Genomic DNA, 21,517 nt, shown 5'->3' with positions numbered 1-21,517 from the left:
GTGAGACCCCACCTGGAATACTGCACCCAGCTCTGGAGTCCTCAGTACAGGAACAACATGGAGCTGTTGGAGTGGGTTCAGAGGAGGGCCATGAAGATGATCAGAGGGCTGGAGCATCTCTCCTATAAAAAAGGGTTGAGAGAGTTGGGGTTGTTCAGATTTAGACTAGATAAAAAGAAGAATTTTTTTTTTCACAATGAGAGTGGTGGAAGACTGGCACAGGTTGCCCAGAACGGTGGTAAATGCCCCATCCCTGGAAACATTCAAGGCCAGGCTGGATGGGGCTCTGAGCGACCTGATGTGGTTGAAAATGTCCCTGCTCCTTGCAAGGGAGCTGGACTAGATGACCTTTAAGTAATGATTCTATGATATATGATTATGCAGTGGTCAAACTGGGCTACAGAAGCACAGCACCACGGTAGCAGTTCTGCATGAAGACTTTTTTGTATACTGAAGGGTTCTTAAGCAGTTTGGCTTTATAAAGCAAATAAGAAGCTAAAATACTTCTACATATATAACAAAGAATGCAATCTTTTTCTTCACTTCTTAACAGGCAGGATGCCTGTAAGTTAGAAAATAATTTTAAAAGAACTGTAGAAATGTATTTTATTTTTTATTATGGTCTGAAAAATTCCATAGAAAGACAACCTTGATTATGGATTTGAGAATTAGGCACCCCTTTTCTCTCATCCCTTCATAGGAAAGCCAATAAACATGCTATTGCAGGCTCTCTTATAGGATAGGAATCCATCCTAGAAGCACAGAACGGTCCAATTTTCCATGAGAATGGCACATATCTGAAGGAAGATCCTCTTCAACTCTGAATGATCACAATGTGCCACTGTCATCTTTCGCTGCTTGCTAGTTATTCCCCAAGCCCTTCTACTTCTGGAATACCTAGAAGCAGGGAGTATGACTGCAAAACCTGGCAGAATCCAGAGATGAATCAGACTGAATCAGTAAACAATGACTAAAAGCACAGTATCTTAGGAACAAGCATATCACTGTGCTTCATAAGATAAACTGTTTAAATACAAACCTGCTGCAAGTCTTGCATGTGAACAGGAATCCCAGCCATGATCTGGAGGGCTGGTACAACCCTTTTGCACTGGGATTCCTACAGAAGGCTTTCCCAGGTCCTGGAAACGAGGTAGAGCATCTTTCTCTTTCCTGGAGAGCACAGACCACTGTAGTACATTCCAAAAAGGGAAGGCTGAGGACAAGCTAATAGAGGTGCCATCTTTTCACTGCTTGTCCTGATCTAGCTCCCAGCACCTCACTTAACTGGAAAAAAAAAAGGCTGCTGTTAATGCTGAGCCACAGGCTTAGGCACAAGCCAGCATCAGGAAATCTGCATTCCCAGCAGCTGGCCCAGGGTTTCTGACAGAAGGTGGATTTTGCTTTCCATTCACTCACACTTAGATTGTATAAATCCTGGTTATTTACAAAAGAAATGTAGCAAATTCCACCCTTAGTGCCGATTATTTAACTAGCATCAGTGGAGCTATTATAGTTTTTATCTTTTCAAATGCAGCATACAAAGAATTACTTCAACAGGTTTAAATGTCATATTTTGTGGGACTGGCTACACAAATATTTACAAAGCTAGAGAATAGCAAAGATATCTCCAAATTATTGACTCAGGTCAAATATTGAGTAGCTGGGTTAATCAAGGGATTTAAGCAATGCTTTACACCTTTGAGTCAGCATTGTTGAGATTTATTTGAACTAGTCTTACCTTTCAGCACCCAAAGTTTTACAAACTGTTTATAACAATAAAGATTAACAGTCCATTTTCCCTTCTGCTCATCTGAGAACATTTCAGTCACTATTGCAAACTCAGAGTAGGCTGGAGAAGTAATAACAGTTGTGGAAAGTGAATCATTCAATAAAAATAAAGTTCTCACTTCAGTTTAAATAAAGAAAAAGAAAGAAATGTTCTAATTATTTTGATGTATTAAATAAACAGTCAGCTAATAGGCGAGCATATATATTGTATAAAATGGAGCATGTTCTATACTCCTCAGCCAGAACCAGACCCTAATTTTGGGGAGGGTTAAATGAAAAAGATATACTTGAGGCACTGAGAATGGCATGCCTTGTTCAAGAAAAGACTAGCACCTCCTGTTCTGTATTCTGTATATAGGAGATGTGAAATACCTATATCTGTATCTATGTGTTTGTGTCTGTTGCTATGTTCATGCACCTGCACATTGGCTGAGATTTTAAAAATGTAGTGACAGCATCAGTAGAGTTTTGTTTTCAGAAAAAGCTGACTAGGCCAGTCTCAGAAAGTCAAGGACCTTTAAGGACTCCTCAAAACAAATCATCTAATAAATTAAAGGCATACCACTAGCCATTTCTGAAACTCTAGTTATAGCACATGGTAGGAATTAGTTCTATGTGCACTCATCTACTCTTTTAGAAATGCAGATTTAGAGCCTTTAGGATGACTGCACTCAGCTCCTAGTAACACATATTTAGCAGCTTCCATAAGCATGTTTTTGTTATGCATTGACATAAATCTTCCAATTGTATAAGTTGAATTTTCCTTGTCATCAGCTGCTTGTTTTGCTGGATCATGCCTAGATCAGCACAAAGAAGACAAGAGACAAATCTATGCCCTTCCTATAACTATATATTGTAACAAAGTGGTGCATTAGTCAAGCTCTATGCTTAATTTCAGTTACTTAAAGTAGATTTCACTGTGATTTAGCCCCATCATTTACTGAGGAACAATTATTTCTGTTTTGGGAAATGCCTCATCAAAGACAAATCCTGCCATTTCTACTACAGCCTTGACTAAAGTATATCTACAACCTCACGCTCTTTCAGGTTGATCGATATATGTGCTCCAAGAGAAGCACAGTGCCTGACCCAGTCCAGCTACATGCTGGATTCGAGTTGGGTTAAGACAGACAACTCAACAGTTGTTTGCAGTGCTTACTGCCCTTCTTGCCAGGAAGGAGCAGTCTTCTCTTCCCCTACAGGGAAGACGGTTTGGAAGCCTCCCTAATCCTTTAGCAAGCAGCAGAACAGTCCTTCCACCACCTCGCCTTGCTCGAGTGCACCATCCCAGTCATCATATTTGCTCAGTTCCATCTCCCACAAATTTCCAGCAAAATGAAATGGATTCAGGTGGGAGTTTCTCTTAGTTAGTGGAATGAGTAAAGACCAATGATGATCTCTAAAATACCACAATATTACTCCCATTTTTTCCCAGAGCAACTTCCATTTATCTCACAGTTTGAAATACATCTGTGCAACCCCGACGTTTCTATGCCAGCACTCTTTTTGAAGAATCTGAAAGGGATTTGCAAAATGAAAAGAACACAGCCCTGTATGAATGGATGGAGAACAAAATGCAACCCAGAAGGCAGAGCGTAGCAATGTTTCTCAGCTCACAGTAAAGCCATGCAACAGTTGAAGAACATGGATGAAAATGAAGCAAAGCAAAACTTAGGTAATTTTTATTTTACAAAATAAGCGAGAAACTCTGTGGTGACTAGGACTAAACCATCACATTAAGACAAAAAAATCTTGCTAGATAAGAGTACAGGAACTAGCATTCAGTCATAACTTCTGCTGCTCTGGCTGCTCTCACTAAAAGCAGCATGACTTCTTTGAATCAGCCTTGGGCTACACAGCCCTTCAGACATGGTGCTCCTCTATGACTCCCTCAGTCAACATCAGGCACCAACCAACTATTTTCTCCTCCATTCTTATTCCTTCCATGAAAGGCTTTTGTCCAGCTATTGACAGCTCAAAGGGGTAAATGTAACCTTTCAGAAAAGTAATATCATCTATGCAATTGTAGCTTGCTTTGTTTTCAAATGAGTTTCAAGGACAAAGCAAGTACATTGCATGCTGAAACGCATCACAGATTTCCATTTGAAGACCTCAAACCAAATGATTTACAAGAATCAATATTAACAGATAGAGCAATTCACAGCATAATGTAATCTAAAACTGATAAAGAACTACACTGAAATACTGTTGAGTTGTCATGAATTTAATACAAGAGAGCACAGACTGAATTATAGCATTGAAGCATTGCAAAATCTGTGTTCAAGACCTGGCTGCCTTTAGTTTTGAGATTATAACTCTTGTAAATAAATCTCTCCCTCTCAGCTTCCCTCAGTTTTAAAACACTTTGATTGTGCTCTCTAGTTGTATTCATAGTTGCACACAAAGTCACAGGCTCTCTGAACATCTCTTTTCTCTCTTTATATTGTTGCATTTGTTAGAATTGGTCAACAAGTTTTTCATAATAACCCTTTCCTTTGAATATAAACTGGCTGATGAACTCAGACTAGGTAGGCTTAAATTTCAGGAGCGAGAGCTTTGTTAGCTGTCACCGTTGTTGATATCTCCACTAGGAACCTCAGTGAATGAGGGGGCTAAAGAGGTGTGCAGAATGAGATACACTTGTTACACCAGTAAAGCACCAAAGCATACAGCAAAGCTTTCCTATGTGCTTTCTGTGCCTATACAACACGACGTGATTTTGATCTGTCAATCCAGTACCTTCCATAAGTGGTAAAATGTCTTCATACAAAAATAAAAATTTTTAAAAAATTAAAATTTCACTCCAAAACTATGAGTTACGGACTTTAGGAATATTAGGGAATATGCACGTAGTCATTCCTCACATTGAGAAGAAAGCCTCTTTGGAGTTAGATTAGAAATCACGACAGTTCTTCGCTAAAGCAATAAGTAGAGAGTAGGGGATTAACAAATTAATAGCCCGTGAAACCACAAGCTAATTTTGCCTGTGTAGACAGAACTTAGACTTCTGTCTGAAAGACAATCTACCTTTCATCGTATATGATTACCCTGGGGATGCTGAAGGATAGGGCAATAAAGGTAATCCCAGGACACCAGATACAGAGGTGAAAGAAGGACTTACTCTTCCTGTGTCATCAGAACACAGGAGCCAGTGGGGTGATCTAACACAAATGATAAAATTAGTAAGGGGACTCACTCTCTTTTTCTGTTACACAGTAGTTAAAAAACTAAAATAGATCTATGGCTAAGTCATAGCTATTCTTCCACTGTCACCATTAAAAATGTTGATTTAGAAAAACAACCAAGGTTATAAGTAGACCAAATGACTTCTAACAGGACTATTCAAAGCACATATATACTCTCTTGGGTAGCAGCTGTGCAATTCTGGCCTCTCAGAAGGCTCCCACAAGGGAGGCCTTTGGAAAGGCCTTTCTAAATGCTACAGCTTATTTTCCCCACTTCTGCCAGGTTTTGCTCAGCCTCAGCTCAAGGTAGATGATCACCAAAATCTCTCATCAGTTATGAGAATTAACTCAGGAAACACAATATAATTCCAAGACTAATGTCTTTTAATGCATTTTAAGAATTTCTGATAACATTACCGGCTGCTGCTGCACCACCAGAATTCTTTCTCAAACAGGCTGTGAACTATTTGAACAACCTACCAGCTCCATGCTCCCCACAGAGGTCTCCCAGCACTATTAACATTGGTTTAGTTCTTTTTAGCAAGTAAAACTTAGGATGGTTAATTACTAATTTAACTTAAATGACAAGAGATACCATAGAAAAACTAGGTAATACCTGGATGGAAACATCTACCTTCACATTAACTCCTCCCTGCCTAACTTCTCTTTCCATGCAGAGAAGATCCCCAGCAGGGAAGTATAGAGAGGACTGCTCTCGGTTTGTTGACAAGGTACCTAAACATTTGCTTATTCATTCATTTCATTCACTCTTTAACTCCACTGAAGTCAATGGTGTTACATGAGCGACCAAATGCATGGTCCTGCTTCTGCAAATTACTGTGTTGTCTCTAAGACAAGTCTACAGGCACAGGGGAGACACACAGCTATTCTGAAACCAAAAAGACTGAATGTGGGTATGTCTCATTGTGGCAAATTCATTCGTATGTTCATTTCACATGTACAGGGCATTATAAAATCTTGTTATAGCCTTGGAAGTCTTTGCAGAGTGAGGGAGGATCCTTCAGCAACCCAGCACCTGAAGATGGAGACTGCTACTTTGATGTATCAAGTCTGCATAAGCAGTTATTCTGCAGCCAGAAAGGATCTTTAAGGATGTCAAATATAAATCAGAATAAAACATAGTTCTAATATTGTTAATTTTTAGTGGGGATGGGTGGCAGAAGTGCCACTATACGCTTTGGGATTAACCAGACTTCCATGGAATTTTTTTTTGCCTGCAAGTTATATCTTTGAAAATGGTTTGGTTTGTTTTGTCTATCATAGTCTAAACATTTCTATTTATGTAAAATTATTTTAAAAAATGAAAACAGAATTTTATAGCACTATATGGCAGGCTTTGCTGATACACAGCACCTGCTGGACTGACTCAAAACATTCATTTTGTGTAAATCAACAACTACCTATCTGCTGGTATAAAATATCACTAATTAAGTAATTCTGTAATCTACAGTGCAAAGTGAAGTCTTTGTGTTTTAATATGAAGTTATTTTGCACCACGATCCTTGTTTAAAAAAAGATATTATTTTCTAATAATTTCCCTCTCAAACTTCAATATAAACTTCAAACACTATGTTAACTTTAATTTTCCACATCAAAATAATGTATAAACTTCATTTTCCAATTTGTATTTCTAAGAGAGCTTCCCATTTCAGCAGCTATCTCACTCCAGATCTCACAGCTTCCCCTTGCCCACCAATCTCTGATTTGGAGCCCTTTCACACGTCTTTCGAAATATCTAGCTCTTCCATGTCTAGCAACACACTTTTATCAATTACGGCCTTAGTATCTTCAAAGAAATCTCGCAGGTCACTTCAGCGTGGCCTCTCCACCTGAGTCCATGAAAACTGTCTTTCAACAAGGATTCCATTTTTTAACATATACTTTCAGATGACTTCTGAAGTCCTGTACCACCCTCCTGCAGATGCCCAGACAAGAGGGGAAACTGAAGTGACAGAAGCCGCAAGATATCCCTTTCATCCTCACAGTTGCCTTAGATCTCAACACTGAAATTTCTACAGAGGAATCACTAATGTGGGATAACGTAACGTGGAAGGCAGGAGCTAACAAGTTGGGAAAGAGCCTCTGCAGTTGTGGATGTGACCAGAAGGACACACTGGCCTGGGATTCACAGGTCCTCTTTCATGGGTCACATATCTTCCTCAGCCTTCGTAACTCCCAGAATCTACACTATGGTGCTTTCCCATTGATCTCCAGATATATTATTATTGAAAGTAGTGATTTACTATGATTAAAAAATAACTGTCACCTGTATTACTTCTGTCAATGAGTCATCGGCCTCTTTTCCTCTCTTAATGCTAAGCTTGGGTTCACAGACCTGCCCTCTTCTCCCTTTGTGCCCTCTGTCTGGCAGTTCTTAAGGATTTTAGATAGCATTTCCATGCTTCCAGTTCTCAGAGTTCTCCCTCTGTCATCAACCTTTCTCCCTCTATTCAATCCCAATGCTCAAATAGCTGTCTGGCACCTCTTTCTGGAGATTTTGTCATCAGTTCATGCTGGGTTGCCTTGATTTAGCCTTGCTTTCCCTTGTCTCTTTCACTGCCAGTAGCAGTAACATATTCCTCGTTTCCACTATCTTCCCTCCTTTTTCCCACGCGTCACACACAAATAGCACCCAGCTCCCAGGCCTTCCTTCTACCCCACCAGCTTCAAGACCAATCTGTTACCATTTTCACAGACAAATCTACTGGTTAGGCCTCTTTGGTATATCCTACCACAACTACTGCAAAACTATCTTCTCTCCATCCCAAACATGCCATGCTTCTTCGCAACCCAAGGAAGCTGTGGATGGCCGAACACCTCCTCTCACAAACCTGACCACACCACTTGCTCCTGGGCAGCTCTCCACTTGCTCTTCACCCACTGTTTCACCACATCTGAATCTCTGCCCTCCGTCAAGGCTCAACCTAACTGCATTCCACCAGTCTACCCTCTTCTGCTGAGCATTGTGTTGTCCCTACTGCTCCTGCACTCCAGCAGCATTCCTCAACCGTACACCCTTCAATCACATGTTTCTCCACCTCATGCAGTGGCAGCAAATAAATCAAAATACAGAACATGTCTACATACCTCTGTGACTTCCTTCCACACAGCCATCTCCCTGCTGTTCTTCAAGCTCCTTCCGGGCCAGAACTGTTCTTTTTGTAGATGTGAAATGTCCCTTGGCATTCTTTGTGAATTAATGAGAATAAAAAGAATAAACAGCACGAACCCAAATTACAGCCTCCCACCAACCCAGGTTTTAGGGAAGAAACAAGCGAACAGTAAAAAAAAATTGGAGAGAAGATAGAGAAATGGAGCAGGTGTGTGGGACCTTGGAAAGGTGTGAGGCAGATACCCAGTCATCCCTGCTAACGATGTGAGAAATTTTTGCCTGCGGAGATCTTGAATTTTGCTTCTTTACCCTTCACTGAGTCCAGTCCACGAAGGACGAGAACAGCCACGACCCCAACGGCAGAGGGGGTCACTGAGAGCCGAGTGCGGGGCAGCAGAGGGGAAGCCCACGCTTCCCGACGAGGACCCTCAGCGTTACCATCGCGCTGCTGAGCGAGAGAAGCCGGTTACTCGGGACCTGGGCGCTCCTTCTCCAGCTAGGGTATCGGAGCAGGGAGCCCTGTCCCGGTGTCGGTAAGGAGGTACGGGACGGGGCGCCCGCGGGGGTCGGGGGAGCCGGGGACGGCGCCCTCGGGGCGCGGCCGGCGCTAGGACCCGGAGAGCGGCGGTGGGGCGGGAGCAGCGCGCCTGCGCGGCGCTGTCCGGCGAGCGGGCGGGCTGCATCGAGCCGCCCGGCAGCGGCGGCGGCAGCGGGAGGAGCAGCGAGCGGCAGCGGCGGCCCCGCGGGTCTCCGCCGCCCGCAGCGGCAGCGCGCTCCGGCCCGGCGGCCGCAGGGGCGGCGGCGGCGCGGCGGGAGGGAGGGAGGCGGGCGGAGCGCGGCGCTGTCCGTTCAGCACCGGCGGGGGCCCCCCGCCCCGCAGCGCCGGGAGGGGCGCGGGCAGAGCCCCGCCGTTCCCCCGCGGGGGCTGCAGCCGGCACCGGCGCCCACCTCCGCCTCCTGCCCGGCACCCCGCAGCACCGCGCACCTGTGGGCAGCGCCGGTGCCGAGATTTTTCTCCCTTTTTTTTTTCTCCCTTTTTTTTTTTTTTTTTTTTTGTGTGTGTGCTTTTGGCCCCGTCCAACCAGGGAAGGGCCCTCCCCCTCCGGCACGTCCCTGCTCCCCGGCACCGCAGCGCCCGCGCTCCCGGAGCATGGCCCCCCCTGCCCCTTCCCCTCCGCCGCGGCTGCAGCTACCGCGGCCCCCGAGCGTCTGACTTCAGACGAAGGCGGCGCAGCGCCGGCAGCCAGCGGCACCGGCTGCCCGTCGGAGCGGCCCCCGGGGAGCGGAGCCGGCCGGGGCCCCTTCGCCCCCACGGGCCTGGATCGGGGCTGGGGTTAGGCACCGGCTGCCGCCGAGCAGCCGTTCCCCTTACGGGCTTGCCGCCTGCCGTGCTTGCTTGGATGAGTCTGCGACATGCCTAATAAGAGACGAGATGGGCCAGGGCGACGAGAGCGACCGCATTGTGATCAACGTGGGAGGGACTAGGCACCAGACTTACCGCAGCACCCTACGCACCCTGCCCGGCACTCGCCTGGCCTGGATCGCCGAGCCCGATGCCCACAGCCACTTCGACTACGACCCTCGCACGGATGAGTTTTTCTTTGACCGGCACCCGGGCGTCTTCGCCCACATCCTGAATTACTACCGCACTGGCAAGCTGCACTGCCCCGCCGACGTGTGCGGGCCTCTGTATGAGGAGGAGCTGGCCTTCTGGGGCATCGATGAGACCGATGTGGAGCCCTGCTGTTGGATGACCTACCGGCAGCACCGCGACGCCGAAGAGGCTCTGGACAGCTTTGGCGGGGCACCCCTGGATAGCAGTGCTGAGGACGGAGACATAGATGGCACCGGAGACTCTGGTGACGGTGAAGAGGAGCTGGAGATGACAAAACGCCTAGCACTTAGTGACTCCCCAGATGGCAGGTCTGGGGGCTTCTGGAGACGGTGGCAGCCCCGCATCTGGGCACTCTTTGAGGATCCCTACTCCTCCAGATATGCAAGGGTAAGCTATGCAATCAGCACCCTCATCCAAACACTCGAACCTCCCTTCAGCCCCGCTTCCTTCCAGCATCAGCAGGGTTATCTCCACTGTCAGAGCAGAGCAGCCCTCCATGCGTGTAGCCATACAAAAATCATGCACAGGCTATGGGGATGTCACCCATGCTCTCAAGCAGGCCCCGTGCATGGGGCACGAGTGGACACCAAGGCATGAGTCTGTGTACTTGTATGTGGGCTTCCAGAGACCCTTGTTTTCTAACAGGCTGCTAAAAACTCACAGCCTGGGGCAGGGTCCCATTCACAGGCCAGCGAGATCTCCATTATACCAGGTAATTTCCCTCCATGCACAGATTTTTACAGTCAGTCATCCCCCAGTAGAAAGAGACACCTCGTCCAGCCCTCTTCTGAGCTAACAGCTCTCTCCCCTTTACGAGATGGAGAAAGGATCATGGGAACAGGCAGTCCCTGGGAGACCAGGGGATTTGGAGACTTTCTCAGCCTGGACTGGAAAAGGAGTCTGTTCCTTTCTCTTTTCTTATATGTACCATGTTAAATATTTATGCTCATGCTTCTCTGAGAATGGGTAATTCATTTCCTCGCTTATCTCCTCACTCTGTCTTTTCCCCTGTGGGAAATGCAAAGTATTAATCAGAGGAGAGGGTTCATTCATGTAGAAGGGACACTGCGTTTGACAGGTTTCTTGCCTGGCTACTGAAGGACAACCCCTCCCCTCCCGGTGCCTGCAGTTGTTTTGGAAAGGGAATGCACACTGGTGCAGTTCACAGCATAGCTGTGGATAAAGATGGTGTTAAACAGTCACCCGGCTCCTCTAAGTAGGTACCTTTCATGCTATCGCATGTGAGGATAATTACATTAATTAGGGTCTGATTCTGCTCCTGAAGTCAAAAGTGATGAAAGCATTTGCTTCAGGAGCAGCAGCAGGATTAACCCCCAAGGTCCCCTGACGAGCAGGAAAACAGATGAAGGGTAATGCCTTTGCAAAGAAATTGGTTTGGATAGGTTTTACTCCTCTCTTAAATGTACCTTTGTTACAGCATAATTGCTGCCAGCCCTCGGTAGGGATGCGTGGTGCTTTGGTGTTGTAGGATGATCGGTGTTCCTGGGGAGGATCAAAGAAGTGAGATCAGATTAGGGAGAAATTGGATGGATGGAGGAAAGAGAAGTGGAAATGCAGGGAGCAGGGATAGGGGAGCTGGTCGTGTATGAATGGGTGGTGGAACAGCAGCTGCTGGAGACTTTCGGTCTGAGCAGAGATCTCCAGCAGAAAGCTGCCAGGTCTGCAGACTGAATGAATGGGGAAAGCTGGAGCAGAGCCTGGAGTTGTATCTTGGTGCATTTCTAAAGATTCTTGTTTGCACACCCTTTGGAGATTTCCTCCCTGAACAAAGAAGTTAATATTTTAAATGAATTCCTTTAAACAGCACAGAGGATAAAGGAATAATAAAATATTTACCACAAGATGAAAGGATGATGCTGTTGAATTGCAGCTTTCAAACCCTGATTTCTGCCAAGGTAACATGGAAACAGAGAGGGAAGGCTGGAGGGTAGCCTTCAAAAGGCTTAGTTAGCTTCCTTTAATCAAGCCCAACATGAGCAGCCGTTGATTGAATAGCAGATCTCTCTGGTGCCTAGGAATCTGTTGGTAAAACACATCTCAAGTCAAAGCAGTGTGCCTGCCCAAGATTTTGTGGAGAGTCCAAAAGGCAAATGGATAATGCTGTCCCAATGAAAAGGATACAAACAGAGGCTAAAACATGCTTTTGTTTGGAAGCATTGTGATGTTTTAGGTCAGAGGACAAAATCTATAACCAATATTAAGAGTCTTTGAGATGTACCAGCTGGAATTTCTAGGAGGATATCAATTCTGATTAATAAATTCTAATTCTCTATGGCATTTTCATTTAGGAATAGGCATTTTATAATGTGATCTGGGGTTTTTGTTTTTTTTTTTGTTTGTTTGTTTAGTTGGGTTTTTTTTTTGCAATGGATGCTATACTGTTTATTCACAATTACATATACATATCTGGTAGAAATCAAGCCCTGATTTACCTCTAATTTGTTCTTTCCTTAAAGGATTATTAAAATAGAGAAATAGGAATTCTGGGCAAAGTTGAAGTGTATACTGAATATTTCATGGGTTAAGCATGATTCTTTAACTTGTATCTATGGAGACGCAGGCCATATGCATTAATATTTTGCAAGAAGGAAGATGGCTTTCATTATCAACACATGCACACACTGTCCATTAAGAAGACATTATAAGACACTTAACATTTTCTAATAAGAGCCATATGTTATGGTTATGGATGTAAAAAGAGATGGGAAGTTTGATTTATGCTCCTGTAACGTAACACAGGCATTGCAAAAAGACTTTAAACTCACAATAGCTAATTTAGAGTAAAATAATTGATAGCATCATTAACAAGTGAATGGTATATTAAAGCAATCATTAGTAGAGCCAGGCAACAAATCCACTGTTACCTCACTTTTAAATGTGTATGTTACTTAAAATTGCAAACTGTGTTTCAGTCATGCAAAATACATTGCCATTTTGTCAAAAAAATACGTCACAAATTTGCCACCCTAATTGAATCCGAGACTTGTACTAATAATGGTTGTTATATATATGTTTAGTATTTACATATGGCACCACAATGTATGTCAAAATAACATACTAACATAAGCATCAGTTTACATAACCATTATACTGTTACACTTGGGCAAGTAAAAGGAATACAGTGTATGAATATTACGGATTAAATCAAAAGCTGCATATCTGGATAAAGCAAGATTTCTCTAGGTCACTGGTACACTAATTCAGTGAACGTTTAGGAACTGCCTACAGAAAGCTCAGCATTTACTCAAACCTAGCTATTCTTGGAGCATGTTGATGGCCACTGCTTACAAATACAAGTACGTTTGACTGGTTTGCTTCACCAGGACCTAAGTCATACCAAATTACATCTGTTCTCATTGTGGACGGCCAGAGGAGACTGGAAGAGCATTTGTGTATGTCAGGCAAAATCAGCTAACTCTGCAAATTTTGTCTATTTCTAAATTTACTTTGATAAAGCATAAGCTCCCAGTAACTAAACATTTGTCTTTAGGTGCAACATAGTCAACAGTTTCTTGTTAAAACAGTAGTGGCTGAGTTTAATTAAATTTTATTTGCTAAACACTAATTTCTTAAATGAAGTAGCTCTTCCTATAAAGATGAAATACTTTATCAAACTTAGATACTTAAAAAATTGTATCATCTTCTAAATCTAATAAGAAAAGGTAGCTTGTTTCAAATCACAGATTGCCTTAGACACCTAGCTTAATAAGATAATCGAGTGTTGCACTTCTCCATTATTTAAAGACTCCACATTTGGATAACAGAGACGAAGTCTGGTGCCTGGAGGTCTGAGCAAAGTAACAGATAAACTGATGGAAAAGATCAGATTTACCGAGATACTGGGTGCTTATGGAGACAGGTCGGCATCCAGGTGGATTTTCAAAAGCATCTGATCAGGCAGCTAAATATCAATGGATACTGTGAACCTAAGTTGGCAAGATGTTTCTTTAAAGCTTATTAGAACTGTATTTTTTTGCATGGTCAGGCAACTTTGTAAATTTATTTTTCATAATTAGACACAAAGAGGGAAATAGAGTCACACAGAAAGCTGGACAGTTAGACTAAAGCAGCATATCTGAGAGGTATGTTGTAATAAGAGTTCCTGCCTTCTCCACTCATTGGATTTCAAAGGCCCCTCAGTACTCAAATGTGTGAAAAATATTTTCTTAGCATCCTCTCTCCTTTATATTTATGTCTGGTCATGCTCTTCTTACACTAGTGAAGCTCCCACTGACTTCCTGGGGAGTTTGGCCTGCAGGTATCTAACATCTTTGCCCCCTCCTTCTCCTCCTCCCCAGCAGGAAAAGGCTGTGTTTGTGTTAATTCACAGTCCTTATGTCAGTCAGCGCTTGGGAACCAGGAGCTTTGAGCTGAAATTCTGCGCTAGTGCTCCCGTTCAAATTGGACAGTTAAGCTTCATTAATGAACCCTCAGGAAAGCTTTTGTGGTCCTTCCAAATAAACATTTTTACTGTTTTTAAATAAAAGCTGGTTGGGGTCCTATGGAAAATCCTCAACAGCTTGACTTACCATCCTGGCATGCACTATACAGCTCTGAACTGGAAAAAGAAAAGCTCACAGCAAAACTCTCACTCGCCCTTCCCTCATGTTCTCCCTCCACATCCCGCAGAAGGATCTGCTTTCCTCCATGGGTGATTTTTGAAGGACAAGTTTCTGACACTGAGAAGGAGACAGGAAAAAGGGTAGTGGGGAAGAAATGAGAAAGAGGTTTTCCCCAGGGATTTCTTCCAGCTTTCTTTTGTACATTCCAGAGTATTTCAACCTTGCTGCATTCATTTAAACTGATTTGTCTCTATATAAATTATATCCCATAGCTACGAGGAGGCTTATGGGATCCTAATTCCTGAATAACCATACTGTCCTGAGGCTTAAATGTGGGGATGATTTCTGCTCATCCTGTACCGTGGCCCCGTCCAGCTAAGCTCAGGAATTGGGGAAAGTGTCAGAGAGTGGAAATGGACACTTATCACCCTTCACAAGGGAGTTTGTTCTGCAGCTGCCTGGCGCAGGACACGCTTCGCACAGGGGAGCTTCACGGACGGTGCTCTGCGGGATCCCGCTGAACGTGAGCAGGCAGGGAGAGGAAGGAGCACCCCTCTCCCCAGGGAGGGATTTCCTCAAAGGGGCCCTGATGGAGCTTCTCTCCCACCTTGGGCCTTTCTGCAAGGTCTCCTCTCCCGCAGAGGCGTATCGAATCCTGCACTGAAGCTGGCTGCAGTAATTCTCACCATATACTTTGACAATTAACGAGACAGCCTAATTTTAACTGCATGCTGCATTACAGCTCTGGAAAAATGAGACTCTCTCCACCTTAAATGAAGTTTCCCCTGCACTTGTAGTATAATGGAATTACAGATAGACGTCTATTAACTACCATTCTATTATTCTTTATTAATATAGTTCCTAAAATCCCATTTTATTCTTGTTTTCTCCCAGCAAGGGACATGTTACTGCAAATCCTTATATAACCCATTAGTAAGCACGGTATAGTCTTCTCTGCGTCCTGCCCAAAGCAGCTTTTGCAGTGCCAGTTAGAAAGTGTTCACCACTCACACCAAGTCTCACGTTCAGTCCCTATCGAATTGGCCAAGGTGGGAGCAGGCACAATCCTAAACAACTTCTGGCAATTGTGGAAATTGTCCCTCTGGCTTCAGAAATAATACATTTTAAAAACATCAGCACAAAAAAAAAAAAAATCATAGCAGCCATGCAGAATCCTGACTTCATTGGTTTGAGTTGTTCAGAAACACATAGGAAGATAGGATGTCTGCCCAGAACATCTTACAATCTCTTTGAAGTCACAACCTCACAGGGAGCTGAGAAGGATGATGTTATCCACCTGACAAATCTATGGCTTGTTAGTACAGACTTAGCAGTTTTAATTCAAGGAAGGGGTTTTTTTTAATCCATTTGCCTATTTCTAATTTTATTTCTATTATTCTAAAACCTTAAAAAAAAGAACAGCATCTCTTGCCATTTTGATTTTTTTCAATCTAACTTAATGTTTCTAGGTTACAAAATTTACTTGATTTAGCCAAGACTGTGATTGTATGGATCATATGCATACACATATATATGCCTTCCTATCACTGCCACCTCCTACGATGCTGAGTGGGATTTCCATATGAGGAAGGACTTCAAAATTAAACCATCCCAAAATACCTCTGAAAATGTAACTGTGGTGCCACTGAAATCAATATGAATTTAGGGACTGATTTCAGTGTGATATTTGGTTCCTTCTCTTTTTGATCCATCCCTATGTGCCTTCAGTTATTTTCTTTGCCCTTCTCCTGACATTTGCTATTTTGGTTTTGGTCAGGAAAAAAAAAGGCAACAAAATACTGGTATTCTCTGTTGGTATGTCATGAGGCAAAGGATAAAAAGATCCGTGGATCAATTATAATATTTCTATTTTAGAACTGCTCACAAAAATGTGATATATTAGGCCATACCTAGAAAAACTATTTTTCTATCTTGTTTTTCCTTCTGCTGTGCAGTCTAGTATTCAATGGTATTTTTCTTTCTTATTTGTAAAAATACATGACTGCTCTGTGTATATTTATGGTAGTACTTCAGCAAAGTCTATACATACTGCCTTTCTTTTAACATAAGGAGAGATGTTAGCAAATCAGGAACAGAGGGCCCAGCCTTACTGTTATTGAAATTCAGTGCCAAAATTACTACTGACTTCAAGGATAGAAATGAATTTTCCTGCAGTATGGTTTGGGATAACAAATGAATTGCAGTATATTGCTTTTTTAATAGATACATTGCATATTTCCATTCCAAAGCACTGAAGCGCAATAGATCTTAGCAATTTATTAGGAACATGCATATTCAAATATATATTTTCATAATCATTTAAAGACATGAGCATCTTTAGCACAATGCATCAAAACTCAGAGCTCTAATACTGACAAAGCTCTTCATGATCTTACTGGCATTTTTTGCTGCAAAGGACTATAGAATACATCCCCATTCAAATCACATGACTTCGATTAATGTTCAACCAAATCATATCCAAGTACTGTATTTCATAATAAAAAGGGCAAGCAGGGGTATTCAGATTGAAAAATTGGGCCCTAATTGATAATCAAGTGCGTAATTCTTTCTCATGCAAATACAGATGGCAAAACTGAGTTTCCATTTTGTATAGGCTGGATTTTATGAAATTTCAGTGCATTCTTGAGGGATAAGAGTAATAAAACAGCCATTTTGCGATTTTTGCAATTGCATGACAATTAGCTTCTCAGTTACTATATGCTGAATTTGATCTGAGGAAAGAACAGTATTAGAAGGCTGACTTGGCTTTCTCTATTGAATATTGCATTACATAAATAGGTGATTCACTCCAAACGGTACACAGGAGTGGCGGGATCGGATGAAATCAGAGAAATCTATGAATCCCTGGAGAAGCACAGCTTCCCTCCGGAATATAAACCAAATGCTGTCATTTCTAGAATAATTTTTACATGTCTCTCCTATGCTCAGTAAGGACCCAGATTTTGCTGTCTTCACTCCTACTCCCATAGTGATAGCTTACTCCGGGAATATCCTCGTTTTCTTCGGGCTGAGAGCAAGGTACTACCCAGCGTGGGTTAAGGTGAAAGGACCAGGCCCTAATTGATTTTCATTTCTTTCAGATATGATTTATAAGATATAATGGGGGCTCTAATAAATCATGCTATAAAAATTACGAATAAATCTCAGTCCAAGGCTTTTTGCAGTGATTGCTTGTGATGTAAGACCCTTTAATGACAGTAAATTGAAATTGCATTGTAATGGCCCTTTGTAAATGCAATAGATCTCCTGTTTCAGTGCAGTGTGGACAGCCAGCGATGTGTGTGCTGCACATGAGCTACCAACACAGGCACGGGCTGCTGGCGCGCGCTTACGTAATTGTGTTGATACTTCAGAAGCAGCAGTAAACCTTAGCGCTGGTAGATATACTTTGAGATGATGTTCCGTCAAGACCACTGCGGTGCTGTGACCGCATGAAATAGTTTAAAATATCCTGCTGGCTTTTTACTTGAAAATCTGGGAAACAATGTCCCCTTTAAAAAGCAGTAAGGTGGATTATTTGGTTTTAAATAACAAAGGCAAAACCTGTTCCTACCAAATCTTATCATTTCCCAGAGACAAGTAAGAGTTAAACCAGGCATTTTAGTCTGCACAACCACACTGAATCCATCAATTTTCCTGAATTTCGTGGATCATCTACCCAGCATTCACAAAAAAAAAAAAAAAAATTAAATGTGCATAGAAATGCGCCAAAAGAATAATAGCTCCTTGTTTCAACCACAGCAGAATCCCTATTCCTGCCCACTTGTGCCCTCCAAAAACACATTTAAAACATTACCTGCATTTCCCTATCCAAATACAGAAAGATCTGGTCAGTTCAAGTCACTAATTATTTGACATGGATCAGAAATTCAACTGCAGATTTCACTTTGAAAATTCAGTCTCATAACCCCATTCTGTTTTTCAGTTTGGATTCTTGCAATCTTCATTACGTCCGATCAATTGACAGGCAGAGGTGGTGGGGGCCAGTTTTGTGATTTACCCAGTTATTAATTAAATGGAAATCTTCAATCAGAATGCTTCTAATTTGATAACAGACTTTTTAAAAAAAAAAGGAATAGGGAGAAAGCCCTAAAAATGCTGAGCACCTACAACCTCCAGCAGAATGGAGGTCATGTCTTATAGCAGAAAAGGACATGGGCAAGGAGTTAAGAGACTGTCAGTAAAATCCCACCCCACCTCATAGGGCCACTGTCACAGCTACCGCTGGTTTCAGTGGGATCCAGCCAGAGACCCATGCAGATCTATTTCAGGCAAATTTTTCAGGACAAGGACAATTGTGTAATTGCCACAATCCTCAATGCAAAAGGGCTTGCCTTCACAGCAGCCCCTGATCTCTACTCTAAAAACCAGACAACATGCTGTCAGCCACACTGTGCTATTCCTGTTTCTTTTTTTAGCATGGATCTCCCCATTGCTTACCGTGCGGAGTTTTGCAAGAAATCTAGTGACAGTGCGTCTTAGCACTTCTTGGGAATGTGTCCCGCGTACTGCAGAACTGATTTTAACTCAGGCTTTTGCAGTAAAGCACTTTGTAATGACAAACCAAGAACAACCTCACCATGCTGTGATAACTCAGCCAACACCAGACTGAGTCAATTGCTGGGGGGGAAGTGGTGGTGCTTCGTTTTCTTTTTCCGAGGTGGTAGCAGATCAGCTTATGTCTGAATTTTGCTTAAGCAATATTGAAATTTAGTGTTCAGCTGATGGGAGTTCAGTGCTTATCCTACCAAAAGGTCCCAAAAGTGGTAGCGATTTTATTAAAAGACCTAATGTAAATTTCAAAACTGTATAGATTACTTGAAATGCTAGTTATGTCTAAGAGCAGGAAATCAATAGTGCAAAAGTGCATTCACTGTTCTAAAGAGAACATCTTTTGGAGAACCTGCCCTGCTAAGAAAAGCAGCTGATTTTACCTTGTAAGTGTCAGTAACATGGGCTAAAGGCAAATGAAAAGTGTGACATTCAATAACAATTCTACAGCGTCTTCAACTCCAAAACACAATTTTTTCTTCACATATGTACTACCATCAGCTACAGTAACTCCTAAAACTGCACATTTACTGCTCACAAGATATTTTGGCTAGGACAGCAGGGTAAGCCTTTGTTCTTGTTAGGTGATCTTTAACATCCATTGAGAACAGCCCACACATGTCCACAGAAATACACATAGATCTACATGGTGTGAATTTACTAGAAAGCGAAAAAAAAAACCCAAACCAACCCAAACTTGAGATTTGGACCGATGATTGCAAACAACTGAATTAATGCAGCTTATCAAGTGAGCATTTGTTAGCAGAGCTGCCTGAAGTCATCATTTGTGCGGCCTACTTGCTTGCAGATGTTAGCTCTGAAGAATCATCTCAGGGGTTTCAGTTAGCATCCACAGCATGCCGCTAGTACGAAGGCAGGCTGTATTCATGTAGCTCAGCAAATGAACTTTTGCAATGGCACAGGCACACAAACAGCACATTTTATTAGCTCATTAAGCCACGTCACTTGAGTATGCTTCAGCCCTTCTAATTTTCTATGAATTTTACTATGCATGGAATGATACAAGACATTTAATCTTAGTACATCATTTTCAAAATAGGAAAACAACTTTTCTCAGGTTACTTGCTTTAAGGTTTTTTGGCTCTCCCTTACTATGCGTTTATTGCAGTAACTAGCCCAATAAAGTTATAATCTCTAAATGCCGTTGCCATAAATCCAGGAAGTTAACAGTTACCATCTCTGGGAAGAATTTACAATATACTCAGATGCAGTGTTTCCCAGCCTTCACTGGAGCAGATCACCCAAGATGCTGTATGTGTATGAGCTCTGCCAGCCAGTGCAAAGACTGCAGGGATGAGCACCCACCGTCTCTCCATCACTCCAGTATCATGGAAATTTAGCAGTCAGTTCCTACATCTTCACTTCTGAGGCCAGACTCATGAAAAGATGTAGCCATGTGAGTTCAAACTTACAGTCCCCAAAACACTAACCCTGCAGATGTAATTTTTTAAAATGCATATTAAAATTTCCCAGTGCCTTCAGCATTGTTTCTGCTTGTGCCCAGAACTGCTTTAGTATTGTTGGCAACTGCCTTATATCAAAACTGCCTTGTTAATGCCCACACTTTTTCTTCACTAACAGGCACAGTCCTTTAAATGTACTTGCCAAATACGCACTGAATAGAAGCTGTTTTCAAAAAACATGCTGAAATGAAAATAGGAGATATTAGTACTGTGGAACAGTTCCCCAGATGCAATAATCCAGTGGCTACACTTTTTTTCATAGAATGTGAAATTTTGGGTTTAATATCTTCCTCCAGCTGCAGGATTTCAAATTTTCATCTGTCTCTACTTAAGAGACTTCCCAACTTCAGACAGCTGCATAACCCAGGCAGTTAGTGAAGTTGATTCAGTTTGCATGGCGTGAGGAATTCACAAACCAATATATTGGGTATGTGGCAAAGCAGCATTTCTCAGTAATGTGGAACTAAAAAGCTGTTCCTGCGTGGTAATTCTGGACTACAGAATTCAGCAAGATTAACAGCAGAAAACAGATATATGTAGTGACATTGTCAGAGACAGCGTAATTTTAGCATGTGACAATGATGGTTTTTTTTATTTTCAATCACTCACTAGTCTGAAGCCAGTTCCTGTTAGGAAATAACTATTGTCGTCATGCAGTTGACTCCAAGATGAGCCACGTGGAATGATTTAGTGATCTCTGTGCAGCCCCTATAGAGAAAGAATGTACAAATCACACAAAAACATATGAGATTCTATGTAGTGGAGAGGACTTTTTCACCCCAGAGTCTGAGCAGTTTTGCCACACTGGAAAGCGAGCTCCCAAGTCAGTGTAAGGACACATCACATAATTTGTTTGGAAAAGACCTACGTTTCCCAGGGCTATCAATCTGTCATCTGTTAGTCATGCCATGTAAATACAAGCATTCTTATAATCTTTGAAGGCTGCCTTTTCATCAATGTTTCAACATAAGCATTCTTTTAATTTAAATGGAAATTGATCACTTGCATTTTATTACTTTTTAATATTTCAAAGTGCGTTATCACTATTAAAGGAAAGTCATCTAAATTAAACTATTGCTAGGATAAATATAACTTGGTAAAGCACTAGAACAAGTCTCTGCAAGATTAGGGCCTTTTACAGCACGTATGCTTTAGCG

The 21,517-nt window shown here is 42.5% G+C and overlaps 2 protein-coding genes across 5 annotated transcripts in view; one reads left to right on the top strand and one right to left on the bottom strand.

Moving 5' to 3' along the window:
• Positions 1-8,540: 8,540 nt before the first annotated feature.
• LOC147600590 (uncharacterized) lies at positions 8,541-9,521 on the bottom strand. Its single transcript, XM_086749626.1, is given in 5 exon segments — positions 8,541-8,849; positions 8,851-8,901; positions 8,903-9,122; positions 9,124-9,423; positions 9,487-9,521. Coding segments are annotated over 5 exon segments (915 nt in total).
• KCNC1 (potassium voltage-gated channel subfamily C member 1) overlaps positions 9,299-21,517 on the top strand; it is a 125,896-nt gene continuing 113,677 nt past the window's right edge. For 3 of the 4 annotated variants that reach the window (XM_086748610.1, XM_086748612.1, XM_086748611.1), the window contains exon 1: positions 9,299-10,108. In XM_086748610.1, coding sequence (XP_086604736.1) covers positions 9,539-10,108 — 570 coding nt within the window. In that variant the 5' untranslated portion in view covers positions 9,299-9,538. The remainder of the gene's footprint in view (positions 10,109-21,517) is intronic. The other variant, XM_086748613.1, reaches the window with a different exon arrangement.

Source organism: Chlamydotis macqueenii, chromosome 5 (genome assembly GCF_036417535.1).
Source record: "Chlamydotis macqueenii isolate bChlMac1 chromosome 5, bChlMac1.mat, whole genome shotgun sequence".
NCBI classification, from domain to species: Eukaryota; Metazoa; Chordata; class Aves; order Otidiformes; family Otididae; genus Chlamydotis; species Chlamydotis macqueenii.
This window is presented reverse-complemented; position numbering and strand designations above follow the sequence as displayed.